Below are 20,106 nucleotides of genomic sequence, written 5' to 3'. Positions count from 1 at the left end.
CTAGAGAGACATGAGTTTTTTTAAAAGATGCCAAATCAGGCTCAGTGCACACACGCGAGAAGAATCACACAAACGACCGAATACCAAGACCTACTTCTTCTTTCGGACGAGAAACTTCATCCCAAGAAACTTTTGCTTTAGTATGTATTTTAGGTGAACCAGACCATAGAAAATCATTGCACAAGCTCTTATATGGTCTCAAGGCAGTTCTTAAGGAAAAAAAAAGAGGATCATAAGTTAGTTATGCTAGTGATAACTGAGTTGAACAACTATAATCGATAGGATATGGATATTGTCATCTAGAAGAGCATTTGTGTTCTGATTTTATCGACCATGGACTCATAATCAGCGCGTGACAATGATTTGGTGGGGAGTGGGAGACCAAGGTAACAGACTGGTAAAGACTCAACAATAATTCACAGATGACTAATCTCAGTCATGAAATCACTACTAATTCTGCCTGCTATGAAAACCACAGACTGTTGGGTTAACTACAAGACCAGAGCGTGTGCAAATTCATCCAACACGTCAAATATATTTCAAATCTATCTAGGAGCTCCATCTGTAAAAACCATGATGTCATCAGCAAAGCTCAAGTGCATCAGCCCTACCTTATGACAACTCGGGGGCTAGCCAATATGTATAGAAGCTGCTACACAGTTAAGAAACTTGGAGAGAACATTTAACGCTATGAAATAGATACGGTGAGAGAGCACAACTTTGGTGTAGCCCCGTTCACTTGCAAGAAAAACCTAAAGCTCACCATTGACAGCCATAAAGAAGGCAGAAATGGAGAGGCAAGTATGAATCCAGTGGATGAACTGGTTCCAGATACTCATGGCACGAAGAGAATTAATAATGAAAGACGAACGAAAAAATTCAAAACTTTTGAAATATCGAGATATAGGACGTTTCTTGGGGAAATAGAGTACTTGTGATAGTTCTTGACAAAATCTGTATCCAGCAAAATATTTTCCGAGAAGTAGCCTCCTTTTACGAAAGCACATTGGTTTGGTTCCATCATATCCGACAAGAGCACCTTGATGCCAGAGGCGGACCCCGTTGGACTTAGGGATGTCAGCTGACACCGGTTAAAAGTTAAACAAAGGATTTTAACGGTTCAGTTGGGAAACTTTTTAAAGGCTGACACCCCTAACCCGGGTTCAAAACTCTATCTTGCAACCACTTACTTATTTTTTCCTCATTCTAGCTAACTTTGGCTTTAGTACTAGAGTCCCTCTATATTTTGTCAAAATATCAATACAATACTAAAAGGGGAATAAGCTGATCAGAGAGGCCCTCCACGTCGACAGATAAAATCAGCCAATAGGGTGCTTTCTTTTGTCCACGTCACACAGACTTGGCCTGATCTTGGGCTTCTAAATCCGTGCAAAAGAAAAGTCCAGCATCGTACGTAACCAAACCCAGAATATGTGTGGCCCTAGCTCTATCTCATCTCATCTCTTCGGTTCCACGGAGATCTCTTCCACGACTCATCTCTTGCCTTTTCCCCTTCTCGAACGGATCGATCAATAAGACGTGGTATCCTCCTCCGAGCCGATCAAACTGGAGTCTCTCTCGATACAGCTGCCTCCGGCGATTCGAAGTATAAGAAGCAAGACGACAAAGTTATGTTTGATATGTTTAATTTCTTTTGCACCTTTTTTTAGTATCTTTGTGGTTTTTTTCCCTCAGTTATGTTTGATATGTTGACTGATTCGGAATTTGGTCTGATTCTACGCTTGTGGTTTGATAGATGAGCAAATAAATGAATCAGAACCATTGATTCGATCGAGTGGAGGCAGAGCGTCTGAAGCTTTGACGGAGGCGAGAAAAAACTTTTGTCTTAGAGAGTTTAAGAGTTCCAGGGGAACAAGTTTAAGATGATAAAGGCAAGGATGATGATGAAGAATCAAGTCAAGCCAAATTGTACCATGATATTTCTTCGTTTCTTTGAAATTTTAGTTTCTTAGACGGACTACTGTGACCTATTCTCAACTTAAGCAACAAACTTTCAGGTATGTTTTTTGAGATTCCAGCCCACAAATCACCTTGGTTTCTTGATCCATACTCTAATCTTATATTTGACAATCTTTCAGTCAATCGTCTGATATTCTATGGATTGTTAGAGCCTATGATTTTGATTTTTTCATAGTATTGTGTTGTCTACAGCTTTGTGCAAATTATCTATATATATGATTTATTGGAGATTGATATTTTTGGCCCAGAGTCATCGAGTCAGTCATGGAATTTGCTGCCAAGAAAAAGCAAAGAAATACTTTTTTGTACTGAGGCTTGCTCATATAAGACAACAATATGTCTAAATGTTCGTCGAACTTGAGGGGTGGATGGATATAAGGTTTTTAATCCTTAATAGCTGTGGGATGCTGTACCGTTACTGAAAAGCTATGGGAGAAGGGCTCCATCAGGAGGACAGCGTGTTGAGGAAGGCGGTAGGGAAAACGAAAAAAAGGGTGGTGAAGTAACAGAGAATCTCCTGGACATTGACCCGCTAGGGAACATGGTTAGAAATGATATTCAAGTGTAGAATAATAAAGAAAGAAAAACTTCAAAGGATAAGGTAAAACCCCATCTTTACATTTTTCCATCTAATTTCGTTTGATGAAAATTTGATCCATAGGTTTCTTTGTTTGAATATATTTGAATTAATGGCAGGAAGAGTAGAAGACCATGCCAAGTGGACCACCAATATTGTTGATGAGAAGGTCGATATGTTTGCCTTTGGTGTATTGGTTCTAGAAGTCATAACCAGTCGTAGAGCTGTTTGATACAACATAAGCCATGTCGGCGGTGGTTGTGAATGCGTGCTATTTCAGGATCACACAGCCCCCTCATACCTAAACGAACTCATCTGCCACGGGCAATTCCTAATGGAGTGAGTAGAATCAATCAAATAAAAATTGATGTCTGGTAACTAATGTGCTTATGTCTTGCCTTAGAGCAGCCGCAACGGAGTAACATGCGGAGTCCTTAGCGGCAAATCTTAGGTTAGGAGGAATAGAATAATATTATAAAAGGCAAATAGTGTAAGGATTTCATCGGATCAGTCCTTCCGTAAGAGGTTCAAGGACTTGATCCTTAAGACAGGTGGCAACGGGTTATTGGGCAGGTGATGTTTTGAGTTTGGTTTTGTCGGCAATTTACGGTTCGTTTTGTTTTTTTCAATCGATTTGGAGATTTTCGTTTGAAATTAGGGTTTCATTTGATGATGTCTACAAATATCCATAATATTCTCGGCATTCGGGATGATGTTCACGATACCCAGGCACATCATCGATTGAAATATGATTTAATAGAAAATATTTGGAACAAATTTGGTGATTCATAATCATGTTGTATTTTTAAATTTAATCATCTTAAATATTTATAAGCTCTCATGTTGTATCTTTATATTTAATCATCTTTTTATCTAATCATCTTATAAACTCTTATGTGTAATCTTTATATTTAATCATGTTTTTATTTAGGAATTTTTCTATCTTTATGTTAAATTATTGTTTTTATTTTTAATTGTTATATTTATATATTTAATTTTTATTTTTTAAGTTTATTTCTAGTATTTTATGTTAAGTTATTCTATTTAATCATTCAATATATAAAAAATTAAATTTCACTAAACAAAAAAAAATTATATTTTTTTATTCCTAAGGATTCCAACTTCGGGTTCACCATTGTACACACATTTTTCACAAGAATCCTTAACTATTCAAAAAAAAAAAATTATTATTAAAAAAAAAAATTATTATAAAATTCTAGTTTCCCTTCTTCCCCTTTTGAAAGCCTCTTCCAGAGATGACCCGTTATCACTTTCCATAGGATGTTTGAGTTTCACGTCTCTGTTGTATGCCATCTACACTTGTTTTTTCTGCATGTTCATAATCAAAATCTCGGTTTAAAATAGGAAGAGATGATGTATACACTACACGAAAGGATACTACATTCGTAGTTAAGGTTTAGATATAAAACAATGATTGGATGACAATAAAATATACACCATTAGTTAGATCATCTAAAATCTCACAAATCTATTAGACCTAATTTCTACACACTACAAGAAAACACACCGAATTCCGACGGAGGTTCCGACGGACACCAAGGTCGTCGGACATTTGTGACGGAATACTGACAAATTTCCGACGAAATCCAAAAAAATTAAGTCGTCGGAATTCCGTCGGCCATTTCTTTGATAAATGACGTAACTAACATATTAAAATTTATACTCGGTTCAGCATTATTAAAAAATTCATTTTCAAGAACTTCATAAACATTATTCAAAACTCTAATTGGGTATTTTAACAAATAATTATTTACAAAATAATAAATACCAAAAAGTTTAATATTGAAAATAAATTATGGCTTCAAAACTTAAAAAATTGCTGAATCATTTTATTGGTTATCAAAATTTACAGAAGTATTCAAAATTATTACACATTTATAAAATTATATATTTATATGAAATAAAGGTTATTTACCTATACTTCAAAAATCAGACGATATATAAGAAAATATATAATATATATAAGATGATAGATTTTTTTTATCTTATTAAATGTAGAATATTTTAAATTTTAAGAAAGATTTAAACATGGTTACGAAAAGATTAATAGAGACATTTAATATGTTAACACAAATTAATGATATTTTAAACAAATAAATATATCGAAACAAATAAATGATATAATATTAAAAAAACAAACAAACTTAATTTTTTTAAAAAAATCTAAAGTTTAATGTTTATAGACAAACAAACCGCGCGTAGCGCGGTAAAATCTCTAGTAAAATTTAAAGTCCGAGTTATTTGTATGTGGGCTAAATTATACTTATTATTTATAATTAGGTATGTTTCTTTAAATGATCATAAAATAATATGTTAAATCCCAAAATAATATATAAATAATTAATTTAATTTAAGACACCTGTAAAAAAATTTCTAGATCCGTTACTGCTCAATGCGTTTTGATAGTATTTTGAAGATCTCATTGTCTTGGTATCTTCAGATTTAGGGATGAGTGATAAGATGGTGGAATTAATTGACACCCTTAGGCATAAAGCCATACATGAAGAACGATTGAACTGCAATTGTGAAATCACTGTGGATAACATGCCATGCTGCACGATATAACTCAACAGGGTACCCGTCATGATCAGAAGCCTTGTTTGATGGCATTGAGAAAAGGATATTTTTAATTTCATTAGCTGTGATTGGGTGCATAAGTAACTCAGTTGTATATGCCGAACAATGATAATCCAATAAATCAGAGGGTTTGGATGAGTACACATGGTCAGCTGGAAGGCCAAATTTCAAGAAGTTTTCAAGCAGTCATGGCTTTTTTCTCTTGAGGTATTGTATTTGTTTACCCCAATTCAAGCACTGAAGCCGGATCACGTTAAAGGAGTTGCGTTATTGCACAGTCCTATGGAAGAGCTAAGTGTTCTGATCACCATACCTCAACCAAGTAATAGAGATTTTTGACTGTAAAATATATCCTCTATTGCAGCCCATTGATTCCAGTGAAGAGACGCCTCAGACAGCTTCTCAAATGACTCAGTAGAATTACTGAGGAGTGTCTGCTTCTGTTTCTTACACAATATGCCACATAAACTTCCCGAGTACGTTGCAGTATGTTACAAAACTTATTTCTGTTCAACACTCGCCGAAAAGGTGTCAGCATCTTCAGCTACTGGTGGAAATGATATAGATACAGTGTTTCAAAATCAGGATGATCCACGAGAAAGTAAAAAAACTAAGGGACGCTTGTTACCCTGAGAAGGAGATTTAAGATGAACCCAGAAACGAGCATGGTCAGAGATCCCTGGTGTCTCAAAACTCGCGTAAGACTGCATGAATGATGCATCCAAGAGCAATTAACTAGGATCCTGTCAAGATTTTTCGCAATAGGATTAGCCGAATGCTTGTTTGTGGCGAGGTCCGTAAGATTACACGTCGAGACAACTGATGTGTCATGTTTTTGACACATTCTAACAATATTTTTTAAAGTGCTTTCAAGTCTTTTAGTCCTTCTAAGTATGGATTAAAATTTGGATGGGATATGGATCACTTAGCGCAAAACATGCTGAATTGAGTGCATTTGGAGATTTTCCTACGCAGTAGTTGCTTCAGACTGGGGCCCCCATACCCTATATATTAACACTACAAGAAAAAAAAGCTTTTATTAGCGGACGGAAAATGATATCTAACGATACGATAGCGGTTTATGAAGCGATGTATCATCGCAAGTGATAGTAGATCAGACACATTAGATAGCGGTTTTTTGCAGTGCTATCATATGATGATATACTATAGCGTTTTTTTATATGCAATTAAATATTATTTAATTGCGTTTCTTTTTTGTTATTACAGAACAAAAATTAAATAAAAAAGATATCAAAAATTAAATTAAAAATCACAAATCAAATAAACAAATTAACAATAAATTTGATTTATAATAAAATTGGTTTACAAAATAATATTGGTTTAAACTAAAACCGGTTTATATCTAAACCAATCCTAATCTAAAACGTAGAAGAAAAAATGCTAGCCGCCATCGTCAACAACATCTAAACCTAACTAAACCACCATGTCTTCCACATCACAAGAGCTGCCGTGAGGTCCTTGTTGTCCTCTTCCATTCGTCGCCGCCACCATCCGCGTCACCACGCGAGCTTCACGTCACTGTATTCCAGTCACACAATGGTTCTGCTACCTCCTCCTCCATCAAGCTCATCTGCCTTGTCCACCTTCCTGTAACAAGAACAAATTCAAAACAAAAAGAGAGAGAGAGAGAGGGAGTGAGAGAGAGAGATGACCAGTGTGGTGACGAGCAGTGGTGGTGGTACGGTGAAGAGAGAGACCGGCGAATACGGATCTGAGAAGTGGCTAGAAGGATGACGGCGGCGAGTATAGTTGGCTGACGCGACGAGGTTAAGATCCGTGACGACGGCGCCAGGTGACGATGGTGTGCTTAAAACCAGTCTTCTCCGACGAATCTTCTTTTCTTCTCTGACCAACGAATCTTCTTCTTCTCTGACCATTTTTCTTCTCTCACATCTTAGATTTACAAACCAAATATACTGAAGCATAATAGATGCATGACGATGTAAGAATCTCTCTCGTTTACAATACAGAAAGTGAGAGAGATGAAGATCTGGGACTATGAGGAACTCGCAAAAGAAAGAGAGGAGGAGAAGGAGGCGTCACAGAGAAGAGAGAAAGTGAAGAAGCAAAAAAATAATTTTAGACCATTGGATCAAACATAATCAATGGTCAAGAGTTGTTATCTTTGTATTAAAAAACTGACCAATGAGAAAAAAGTTAGAAAATAACCAAAAGATGGATCTTTAGCCCTTGGATTAAAAACAATCAATGGTTAATGATTAATTTTTTTATGGTTAATGATATAATATATATTAAATTGTATATTTTATATAAAGTTAAAAATTTTAAACTTAGATTTACTGATTATATGTAGATTTTTGGATGTGTGGTATAAATATGAAGTTTAGAGTTTATGGTGTAAAATATAATGAATTTAGGGTTTGGAATATACTGTTTTGGGTTTAAATTTAAGATTTAAGATTATATTTTGATATTAAATTCAAGATTTAAAGTTAAATAATAATAAAAATTAGAGTTTTAAGATTTTTAGTTAGAGTTTATGGTATATGATTAATTATATTTTATTTAAAGTTTGAGGTTTAATGTTCTATGTATAAGTTAAAGTATGTAGTTTATGATTTATGGTTAAAGTTTAGAAATAAGTATATATTTTGAGATTAAGTTTAAAATATTTAATTTTATAATTTTATATAAAGGTTTGAAGTTTAAATTTAAAATATTATCAAGTTTATTAATGTATTATAATTTAAAGTTTATGTTTAAGTTTAGGGTTTAGGGATTCAAAAAGCCAAACATAGCGTTTTTAATTAAGTTCTGCTATTAAACATAAGCGTTATGTATAAAACCATATTCTATCATAGCGTTTCCAAATATATCATTCTATCATAGCGTTTTTCTAAATATACAAACGCTATCTAAAAACTAGGGGATATGCCAATCATAGAAGAAAGGAAAAAAACGTTATACTCGACTGCTATCAAAACTCATTTTTCTTGTAGTGAATAGATAATCATTTAAAAAGTTGTAACCTTAAATTTGTATTAATTAAAAAAGAGTTTTGCTTAGGTGTCACTTAATTAAGATGTCAATTTACCTTGAGTTGATTACATTCATGTACACTTTTTGACTTTCTCTTACACATAGAGACACTTTTTACATGTGACACACTTTGTTGTGGGCTAGCTGCAGACTTTGGACAATTTTGCCCTTAATAGAAACGATAATTGTGGACGGGTAATATGTGAATGGATGATTTATGGACGGAGTATACGTGGACGTATGATGTGTGGATGAACATTTGTGGACGGCTATATGTAAACAAGTAGGGACAGACATTGACCCAAGAAAGCTAGTAGGTGTGAAAATGAACACATGGATAAGTAGTACTCAAAGTCTACAAGTATGTAAAGCCATTTTTCAGTTTCATGTTTAAATACTCTAGTTATAAGAGCTTCTTCTTCTTCAGTGTCCACTAATGCTTAGAGAGTCTCACTTTTCACTACTTCATTTTGACATGTATGCAAAATATGTGGATGAATAGCAAAATAAAAAATAAAAAATGTGGATTATTGAAAACGGGGATACAAAAACGTGGATGGTATACATATGAATACAAGTTCACGTGGACACTATTTTTCTATAACGTGAACAAAATTTTGTGGATGATGTTTTATTTGTTAATCATTAATGTTCTTCAATTTAATATATAATAATTTTATGTATATACGATGTGAAATCACGATGTCTTGATAAGCTTGAACAGACAACGACGAAGATTGAAATCTCAAGTTCGACACAATGAAGAAGAAGAAGAACCACAATGGATTGGAGTGGTGGTGACGGCAGCGGTGCCGGTGACGATGAGAATAACGGTGGAAATGTGGTTTTGTGGGTTTTTCCTTCTGAGAGACTATGCCAAAGAAAAAAAAATTAAAGGTATCAATCAAGATGTCCATGTCCACAAGTAATATGTAATTTTATTATCTACGCTTTGATATCCACGTCCACGTTTAATTTTGTTTATATGTTGATATATATATAATATATGTATGAATATGGATCTTAAAAGATAGAGAATTTTATATATAACTTATTATGATAATTACTTTTATTTAATATATTTTAGAATTTGAGATAAAAGTAATTGAAAACATTGGTGGAATAAGAAAAACAATAAAGTGAAATAAGAAGATTAGAGATTCTTGTGATGAGAAAAAAAGCGTATGACAATCTATTTTTTTTAGTTTAAGGTCATAAGAGTCTTTTATACAAGGAAAAATGTGTCTCAAGTGATATGTGTTTTGCTGTGTAATTGTAAAGTGAGAAAATGTCTCTAGGTGTAAAAAATTCATTTAGCTTTCGTGGCAACATAAGAATCAATTGAAAAATTAGTAAGTCCAAAATCCAATTGTTAGAAAAACTTATATTAACCTAAAAATAAATGTATATGATAAACTTAATACTTGGCGATCTCATTAACTTAGTACTTGGCGTAGCCACTTGATAAATATTTTAACTAGTTTATTTATGATATTATAATAACCACTTGAGCGTTTGTTAACTGTTAAATATAAAATTCTCGACGTTTGTTTATTCAGAGTTGATTACTCTCTACGCCACTTTTTGACTTATCTTTACATTCAGAGTCACTTCTTACATGTGAGGCACTTTGTTGTGGGCCAGCAATAAACTGTGGACAACTTTGCCCTTAATAGACATTTGATGCATGGACGGATGATGTGTGGACGGGTGATGCGTGGACGTAGATACGTGAACGGAGATGAGTGTAAAAATTCCAGAAGTTTCATCAGAGCAAACTCCACAATAGCTGAGCTTAATGACACAACCCCAACAACAATGTTTTTCTGTGGACAGGTAAGAAGATTTTGATTATGTTGTGGATATGGACACTAACATAACCATGAATAAAGAATAAGAGAGATCTCTTAAATTTGTGGATAGAAAATTGAAGTTTGATGTGGTGGATAGAGTAGTAACTCAAACACTAAACATTGATTAAAAAATGTAACATATTGAAAGGCTATGATATGGATGTCAATGTGTTCACAATATCAAAGATGAACAAATTAATAACTTCAAACCAAGTACGACCACATACATGTCTAGAAAAAAAAACAAGCTTCAGTGATGAAAACAAAGCAAAACAAACCAAAAACTTAAAACGAGTCAGCTCCTCCTCCAAAACCATCGGTCAAAACGAGTTAGCTCCTCTTCCCGGTGAGCCACACCATTGATTCCGAGATCAACATCGTCGTGGATGAGCTCGGTGAAGCTGCATTGGTTCGAGCTCGTCACAATCCTCCACCATGAGATATGTAGTATGCTAAATTATGATTTTTAATCATAATTTTACTCATCCACAGATAGCCGTCCATATTTACTCATTCATGCTTACCCGTCCACACTATCTTCCCACACTCATCCACATGTGTCTTTCCATGCTTATATTCTACATGTAGTTATCCACGGTCTTCAAACATCCACATATCACTCATCCATAACACAATCATTGAATACGTGTACAAGTAGATATTTTAAAATATAACAAAAAAATATATCAAAGTGGATATCAAGTTATAGAGGATAAAAAAATAATTTATTATATCAACAAAATTTGTTATATGTATTTTTAATTTAAAAATAAGCAAAAACAAAATATTAAGAAGTACATTAAATAATAATAAAGAAACACATTTTTTCTTTCTTCTAGTATAAAAAAGATCTAATTTTCTTTTCATTAAGGGCAAATCTGTATATTCTCTCTGTAGGTCCAATGAAAAAGTGTCTTACAAGTGCATTGTGGCTTTGGTTGTAATTGAAAAATGATAAAATGCCTCTTGATGTAAAAAATTCTTTAGTTTAACTACACCATACAGAAAAGAGCACAAATTAACAAAAGCATATAATGAATTTTTTTTTTAAAAGGACAGAGCAATACCAGATAACAATATTATCGAGAGGAAAGCAAAGCAAAAAATTTGAAAGTTTTGTTTCGTGGTCAATGCATTGTCCGCCACATTTGACAACCTTGGAGTTAACAAAATTGTAATTTTCGTAACACACAAAGCAATAATTCACAAACGAGCAGTAACCAAAATTGAATTTCAAATGTTCATTGTTAGTAGGTCCAAAACTTTGTTGATGTGAGAATCTTTATATCATTTGTGTAATTGTTATCCTGTGTTGCTGCACACAATTATATGCTTGGAAGAGACACAATATATACTCAGAAGAGACATAGTCTATTATACTATCAAGAATCAATTTCTAATCTATACTCAAGTTTTGTAAGCTATATAATTAAAAGACAACTATTTATTTTGGATTATCTATAATTGAGGTCGATTAAATGTTCTTCTTAATTTCAATTGAGCCGAAGATCATAAACTGTCGGTATTATTATCGTTAGAAGACATAAAAATCTTAAAATTTGAACCAAATTTTTGTGATACGCAAATTTAGAATCAAACTCTTTTCGTAAGTTTAAATTAATTGTTTTTATACCAGACTGTTTAAATAAATAAGAAACTTTTCCACCAAGTCAATGCTTCCACCGAATTTTTAAGCTTGATACAAAATTTTGAAGAATTTCTATATGGTAAGTTTAGTTTAAGATAATAATATACCTTGTCACCAAGTCTATAATTTCGACCATTAAAAAAAACTTGCCAAATATGTTTGTGGTAGTTATTGAAAATTTACATAAATATTGGTTCAATGTATCGCACTAAAATACGGTTTCTAGATAATTAATGCTAATTATTTTTAACTTTCCAAACAATCCAAAAACCTACATATGCCTACTATATATATACTGTTGAGTTTTTCCTTAGAAATACCATCAAATTTCTTCACAACTCTTAATATATGATTATAGGAGTATCAATGATATCACATTTAAATTGTTTGATTTGGGCTTCTATTCTTTTTCTACGTGTACCAAATATTTATACTTAGTTAATTATTCTATATTGAGAAAAACATAAATACCAAATATATTTTGACCACAAGAACACATCTATTTAGAAATAATCAGATTTTACAATATAAAAACTTAAGTTTTTTAATAAATATATTTTACCCTGCGCAAGTCGCACGTCTTATCCTAGTTATTATTAACGGAGAGCGCTCTTGAGACCCATACTTTAAAAAAAAAAAATCCAAATATTTCTGTATTTTACCTAGAAATCTCCACTCTTCTCCTAGAGCCGCCACATACCGAAATATATCAATTCTTATTTTTTATCGGACTACGTTAGTTGTTAAACAGACTTTAGAGAGAGACTAGCGATTTTGGCAATCTTGTAAAAGAGAAAGATTTATCTACAAATTTTTGGAGAAGAACCCCCGAACCCTCTTGTATTCTTTGCCATCGATTATCATGTTCTCTTCATCTATCATCGTTGTGTTCACAAAGTTATACAATCATAAAGTTAAAGTTTTACTTAGTTTCACAAAGTTAGACAATCGATACAGTTGAAGTTTTACTTAGTTTCACAAAATTAGACAATCGAAACAGTTGAAGTTTTACTTAGTTTTACACAGTTATACAATCTTAATCAATTACAGTTTCACTAAGTTCTTTAAAGTCATACTATTCAAATAAAGTTTTACCAAGTTCTCGAAGTTCTAATAAATCCTTACGAGTTACTTATCTCTTCATGCAAGTCCGTTTCATGTTGTGGTACTGAATCGGTGCTTCGGAATCCTTCGAGACTGTGTCTTTAACTTGCTCGTCATTTTTTTTGGATTCCACTTCCTCTCTTTCTCTGGATTCGTCTTTTTCTTCTCTGGATTCTTCATCTTTCTCACTTGAATTTTGTGATTTTTCTTCACTTTCTTTTGCATGTGCTTTGTCGGTTTCCGGGTCGACAGATTTGTCGATCGTGCTAGGGTTTACGAGGTCGGTAAGTTGACCAGTTTCACCGCCTTCAGATGTTTCGACGACGGTGCTTAGGATCATGGCCGTTTCTATTCCTCCATGACTCGAGCCTTCTCCGGGTTCACCTTCTCCTCTTTCCTTCTCGTTCAGGTCGCTTTGATTCAACGGGACCAAAAGGTTCTTCGTACGAAGCCTCCTATATTGATGCATGACTAGAGTTTTGATTCTACTAGGATTCCGATTTCAAACCCCTAGAGAATGGGAATGTGATGATTGAAAAAGAGAGATAACGGTCGATTGAAGAATGAGTGAGAGAGAGTGAAACCTCAATGACTTAGACCGTTTTGGGAAATTATAGAGAAGAAGATTTGAATTTTATGGATCGGATCTGGATGGTCCGCAAATAACCCTTGATAGGATCGTAGTTATGCAAATTTTCTTTGGTTTCGAGGTCTTTTACAATTTTTTTTTCATTTAAATAAAGTTTTATTAAATTAATAAAAGAGGGAAAAATATCACAGAATTTTGTTTTTTCTTTCAGTTAATAGTATATTGGAGCAATTGATTGGTCTTTTTCTCGGTTATTTGTGATAAAAAAAATTGGGACTGTTATATAATATATTTATTTTATACAATTGAAGAGAATAAAAAGTCTTGTTCCTAAAAAGAAAAAAAAAAAAAAAGGAAGAGAATAAAAAGGCCCATATTTAAAAGCCCATAAAGAAACGTCTAATCATACGATTAACGCGGTTCCAGTGTACTAGTATACTAATCGCTCACTGTCCTTTTATTCTCCGCGTTGCTTCCATGTCTCTTCCTATCTCACTACCAATCTTGAAATCGGAGATATCACTTTGTAAGTCTCCAGGTTCTCTTTGTATAATTTTGTACGGTCGTTAGGGTTTTAATTATCTGCATAATTAAACCATCAGTATCGTCTCTTAATTTGATGTTTCTTCTCTTTGTACTTAGATTCTAAGGGAGCAGCGAATTAGGGTTTTGAACGCCATGATTGATACGTTCTTTGTCTGATCATTGGTTGATGATGATGTTAAATGCTACTTATTAAGAAGAATCTGAGATGTATCGTAAGAGTTTTTGTTCAGTGACTCAGAGCATTATTAATTCCTCATTACCATAAACAATCAAAGGTGCTTATGGAGTCACTTTCCTATGATGATATCACCTGTTTGGTTGTCTATGCATGATGATTCTAATCTCTTTTTCATTGCATCTGCTTATTTTCTTGGTGTGTTTTTTTAACTATTGTGTGTTTTTGGTGATCTGATTACTGTGACTCAGAACGTTTGTTCTTTTTTGTATCTTAGGAGAATGGGGTCAGAGGGAAACATGAAGAACTCGGTTGTGACACAAGTAAGCATTGGTGGGTTTTGGGAGGCAACAACTGCAAAAGAGCTTACAGATTACCTTGAAGAAGAAGTAGGACTCGTTTGGCGATGCAGATTAAAAACTTCTTGGACTCCTCCTGGGTCTTATCCTGATTTCGAGATCACAGACACTTCAAACATCCCCACATTTGATGGCTACAAGAGAGTGGAGCCTCATGCGTTTGTCCATTTCGCGGTTCCTGAGTCTGCAGGTCGTGCAATGGATGCTGCGGGGCAGTCCAAGCTCATCCTCGATGGCCAGCCTTTGAAAGTCAGCTTGGGGCCTAAGAACCCATACACACTTAACCAGAGAAGAAGAACGACAACACCTTATAAGCTGACTGGTGTTTCGATTGAGATTGGGACCTTGATTGCCCGGGATGAGTTTCTTGTCTCTTGGAGAGCTGAAGGGGTTGATTTCCTCGTAGACCCTTTCGACAACACCTGCAGATTTTGCTTCACAAAGAGCACTGCCTTCTCTTTGAAGGACACAATGATATATGCTGTGATCAACTGTGATTATAAGTTGGAGTTATTGGTGAGAGACATACGAACACTCAGGCAGTATAGAACTCTGGATGGCTATGTGCTACTCTTGCAGCTGGCTTCATCACCCCGTGTCTGGTACAGAACAGCGGATGATGATATATATGAAACTGTCCCTGTCGATCTCTTGGATGATGATGACCCTTGGATCCGTACCACTGATTTTACCCAAGCTGGAGCAATTGGCCAATGCCTTTCATATCGAGTGCTCATCTCTCCTCGGTATGAGAAGAAAATGAATACTGCATTGGACTATCTAAGGGCGCGGAGAGTGCAAGAGGAACGTGTGAGGTGGCCTCCCAGGATTCGTGATGAGCCCTGTTTTGGGGAGCCTATTACAGATCATTTCTTCTGCATTCACCACAGGGAAGGAATCTCCTTTGAGATCATGTTCCTAGTAAATGCGGTGCTGCACAGAGGGGTTTTTAACCAATTTCACTTGACTGAGCGCTTCTTTGATCTTCTTAGAAACCAACCCAAGGATGTCAATATTGCTTCTCTCAAGCATCTCTGTACCTATAAACGGCCTGTTTTTGATGCGTACAAGAGGCTGAAGCTTGTTCAGGAATGGATTCAGAAAAATCCAAAGCTTTTAGGGAGTCATGTACAGTTGGATGATATCTCTGAGATCAGAAGGCTAGCGATTACTCCAACCAGAGCTTATTGCCTACCCCCAGAAGTTGAACTCTCCAACAGGGTACTCAGGAAATACAAAGCATTGTCTGATAGATTTTTGCGCGTAACTTTCATGGACGAAAGCATGCAGACCATGAACTCAAATGTTCTTTCTTACTTTGTTGCTCCGATTGTGAAGGACCTTACATCAAGCTCTTTCTCTCAGAAGACCCACGTTTTCAAAAGAGTCAAGACCATATTAACCGATGGGTTTAAACTATGTGGTAGAAGATACAGTTTTCTAGCATTCTCGGCCAATCAGCTCAGAGACCGCTCTGCATGGTTTTTCGCTGAAGACGGGAAAACAAGAGTGTCGGATATAAAGACATGGATGGGGAAGTTCAAAGACAAGAATGTGGCAAAATGCGCTGCTAGGATGGGCCTGTGCTTCTCCTCCACATACGCCACTGTAGATGTCATGCCTCACGAGGTTGACACCGAGCTTCCAGAAATAGAGAGAAATGGGTATACTTTCTCTGATGGAATTGGTACAATCACACCTGACCTCGCTTTAGAAATAATGGAGAAACTTAAGTTGGATTCGCACTGCAGCCCTTGTGCTTACCAGATACGTTACGCCGGTTTCAAAGGAGTTGTTGCTCGTTGGCCATCAAAAGATGATGGGATCCGGTTAGCCCTTCGACACAGTATGGATAAGTTCCACTCTAAGCATACAATCTTGGAGATCTGTTCATGGACCAGGTTTCAACCTGGGTTCTTAAACCGGCAGATAATTACCCTACTGTCTGTGCTTGGTGTTCCAGACGAAATATTCTGGGATATGCAGGAAACTATGCTCTGTAAACTGAACCGCATCCTTGATGACACCGATGTCGCATTTGAAGTTCTTACAGCATCATGTGCTGAACAGGGAAACACTGCAGCTATCATGCTAAGTGCAGGATTCAAACCAAAGACTGAGCCACATCTACGAGGAATGCTGTCTTCAGTCAGGATTGCACAACTCTGGGGTCTCAGAGAAAAATCTCGTATTTTTGTTACGTCAGGAAGGTGGCTAATGGGTTGCTTAGACGAAGCAGGGGTACTTGAACAGGGCCAGTGCTTTATCCAAGTCTCAAAACCGTCTATAGAAAATTGTTTCTCCAAACATGGGTCTCGTTTTAAGGAGACGAAGACAGATCTGCAAGTAGTGAAAGGTTATGTAGCCATTGCTAAGAATCCTTGTCTTCACCCAGGGGATGTAAGGATTCTAGAAGCTGTTGATGTACCCGAGCTGCATCACATGTATGACTGCCTACTTTTTCCTCAGAAAGGCGAGAGGCCACATACAAACGAAGCTTCTGGCAGTGACCTTGATGGCGACCTGTACTTTGTGGCTTGGGATCAGAGACTCATCCCTCCCAGCAGAACAAGCTTTCTCGCCATGCAATATACTGCAGCTGAAGAATCGAGTAAGGGCCGTCCTGTCAACCACCAGGTCCAATATCTACTTCCCCACTACTTTTTTCCCGGTTAGCTGAGATTATGACGCTTAAGATGGATAGATGATTTGTTTTTGGATGCTTGTAGTGATTATTTATGCTTGCATACTGAGTGCATCCTGCTGCAAGAACACTCAGATGAATGAGATATTAGAAAACTTTGAATCGTTGATTCTGATTTTTTAGTTATTATCAAATGTGCAGTATTGTCATGATGCTAGCGTCTGCTAATCTAGTAATGATTTCTTTGTTTTACTTTCTTTTCTACGACAAAGACTTTGGTAATTGGTCGGTTTTGTTACAGGACATAATAGAGTTCTTTGTCAAAAACATGGCGAATGAGCATTTGGGTACAATATGCAATGCACACGTCGTTCATGCTGATAGAAGTGAGTATGGAGCCATGGACGAAGAGTGTTTGCTACTGGCGGAACTAGCTGCCACAGCAGTCGATTTCCCAAAGACAGGGAAGCTGGTGACAATGCCTTTCCACCTGAAACCGAAACTCTACCCTGATTTCATGGGAAAAGAAGAGTACCAGACTTACAGGTCGAAGAAGATCTTGGGTCGGCTTTACAGACGTGTAAAAGAGGTTTACGACGAAGATGCAGAAGCTTCCTCCGAAGTAAACTCAGACCCGAGTGACATCCCTTATGACACTGATCTCGAGGTACCAGGATTTGAAGATTTCGTCCCTCAGGCATGGGGTCACAAATGTAGCTATGACGGGCAGCTAATTGGTCTTCTCGGGCAATACAAGGTGCAAAAAGAGGAAGAGATTGTGACGGGTCACATCTGGTCCATGCCTAAATACACAAGTAGCAAACAAGGCGAGCTGAAAGAAAGACTGAAGCATTCTTATAACTCCCTGAAGAAAGAGCTGAGGAAAGTATTCGAGGAAACAAAACCGGAGCACGAGAGTCTCAGCGAAGAAGAAAAGAACGTCATGTATGAGAAAAAGGCTTCAGCTTGGTATCATGTCACTTACCATCCCGAGTGGGTGAAGAAGTCTACAGAGCTGCAAGAACCTGGCGAGTCGTCTGGTCATGCGGTGATGCTGAGCTTTGCTTGGATTGCAGCTGATTATCTTGCGAGAATTAAAGTCCGGTCAGGGGAAATGGGAATGAAAATGGACTCGGCCAAACCTGTTGATGCTTTGGCTAAGTATCTTTCTCAACGTCTCTAAAAGTTAACGTTCGGAGCCGTAAGGCCACTCTGCCATGTATCTGCGGGAAACAGATACACTTCAATGTTTGTTATATAACTAGTTTTGGATGTGCTTTGTGTTCTTGTGAAAACTGTCTCTCTATGTGATTGGAGAAACAAACTGCTTGCCGTTTACCATCTAAACTGGCTTTGCTTGTGGTTATGTATTTTACTGATTTTATGTTGTGGACCGAAATTGGCTTCGGGTTTGGTTAAACAATATGCTCTTTTCAGCTTCATAGATAAGTATATTCAATACACATATATTTTTGTACTCTATAACGTGTACACATATATTTTTGACGGAAACATATAATCACTTTCATCAAATTTTAGATACACTCACCCCTTTAGTGGTTTGAGATGTTGGGGGCAGTGATTCTCCTTTTGTTTTCTCATATGCTGCAACCTCTGCCTGAACATCACCATCTACTTCAAAATCAAGAAATCAAAGAAATAGGCTTGAATCGATTAACTTGTTCTTCCACACCATCTTCTTTCTTGTCCCCTTCTTCTTTTTGGTCTTTCTCTTTCAAGGAACTTTCAAGCGAATCATTATAGCCCAAACCGACAAAGTTACCACATATGAAAGTTTCTATGGGATCTCTAATTCCTTGGTAGTTTTTCTCAATCCCATAAACTCGCAATCTCATAAAGCATTAACATCAAAAGTAAAATCTAGATTATACATTTGCAATCTAGATTATACATTTGCGCCACGCGTGAGTCTGTAGTAATAATTTAGTTTATTAAAAATTTGATTTACATAAATTTTATCTTTATGAAAATATATCAAAAATTATTTTTTGTTTTTATACGTATTTTTGTCTATATAAGTATACTCTTTATAATATATATTGTTAGTTGTGAAATAGTTTTTTGATTCTTAGTTTTCAAGTTAAAAATTAGGAATAGGCGTTTGGGTTACGTTCACAGGTCTGTTCAGTTTTAGAGTCTTTGGGATTGAAGATTTATGCCACATTCAGGTATTTATAATTTCAGTTTGGGTATGGTTCAGATCTTTATGTGTTCAATTCCGATTAGAATAAAGGAAAAATTACATATTTACCACTTTCATGTTACCACTTTTCATTTTTACCACCACTAAAAGAACATTTTTAAAAATACATTCTTAAGTAGCAAAATACTCGTATATCTTTGTTTTTTTATATATATAATAAATAAATATTTAAATAAATAAAAATCCAAAAAAATAAAAAATAATTTTTCAATTTTTTTCGAATTATACTATTTCAAAATTTAAACCCTAAACCCTAAAACTCAACTCTAAACCATCAATCCTAAACCCTATTTTTTTTTGAAATATGAACCCTAAACCCTGAAACATGAACTCTAAACCCTAAACTCCGAAACATCAACTCTAAACCCTGAACCTTCAACTTTAAACCCTAAAACATCAACTCAAAACCCTAAACCCTAAAACTCAACTCTAAACCCTAAACCATCAATCCTAAACCTTTTTTTTTTTTGAAATACGAACCCTAAACCCTGAAACATAAACTCTAAACCCTAAACCCAGAAACATCAACTCTAAACCCCAAACCCTAAACTTTCAACTCTAAACCCTAAAACATCAACTCTAAACCCTAAACATTAAACTTCAACTCTAAACTCTAAACTATCGATCCTAAACCCTATTTTTTTTTAAATAAGAACCCTAAACCCTGAAATATGAACTCTAATCCCTAAACCCCGAAACATCAACTCTAAACCCTAAACCCTAAACCTTCAACTCTAAACCCTAAAACATCAACTCTAAACCCTAAACCCTAAACTTCAACTTTAAAT

At 35.5% G+C, this 20,106-nt stretch overlaps 1 protein-coding gene and 1 long non-coding RNA gene across 2 annotated transcripts; one reads left to right on the top strand and one right to left on the bottom strand.

Moving 5' to 3' along the window:
* Positions 1–6,437: 6,437 nt before the first annotated feature.
* LOC106342178 lies at positions 6,438–7,362 on the bottom strand. The gene is made up of 2 exons (XR_001269803.1): positions 6,829–7,362; positions 6,438–6,763 (listed from the first exon to the last, which is right to left on the bottom strand). It is a non-coding gene; the product is annotated as an uncharacterized LOC106342178 (long non-coding RNA).
* Positions 7,363–13,797: 6,435 nt separating this feature from the next.
* On the top strand, positions 13,798–18,534 carry LOC106311438 (RNA-dependent RNA polymerase 6). Its single transcript, XM_013748630.1, has 3 exons — positions 13,798–13,896; positions 14,369–17,087; positions 17,396–18,534. The coding sequence occupies exons 2-3, from the start codon at positions 14,373–14,375 to the stop codon at positions 18,275–18,277; spliced, it is 3,597 nt and encodes a 1,198-aa protein (XP_013604084.1). The 5' UTR covers positions 13,798–13,896; positions 14,369–14,372; the 3' UTR covers positions 18,278–18,534.
* Positions 18,535–20,106: the final 1,572 nt, after the last annotated feature.

Source organism: Brassica oleracea, chromosome C1 (genome assembly GCF_000695525.1).
Source record: "Brassica oleracea var. oleracea cultivar TO1000 chromosome C1, BOL, whole genome shotgun sequence".
NCBI classification, from domain to species: Eukaryota; Viridiplantae; Streptophyta; class Magnoliopsida; order Brassicales; family Brassicaceae; genus Brassica; species Brassica oleracea.
Note: the sequence above shows the minus strand (reverse complement) of the source record. Positions and strands in the feature narration are given on the sequence as shown.

Coding starts and splice junctions, on each gene's coding strand:
- LOC106311438 (XM_013748630.1), top strand. CDS start 14,373: ATGGGGTCAGAGGGAAACATGAAGAACTCGGTTGTGACACAAGTAAGC. Junction 17,088..17,395: donor GCCGTCCTGTCAACCACCAG/GTCCAATATCTA, acceptor GTTTTGTTACAG/GACATAATAGAGTTCTTTGT.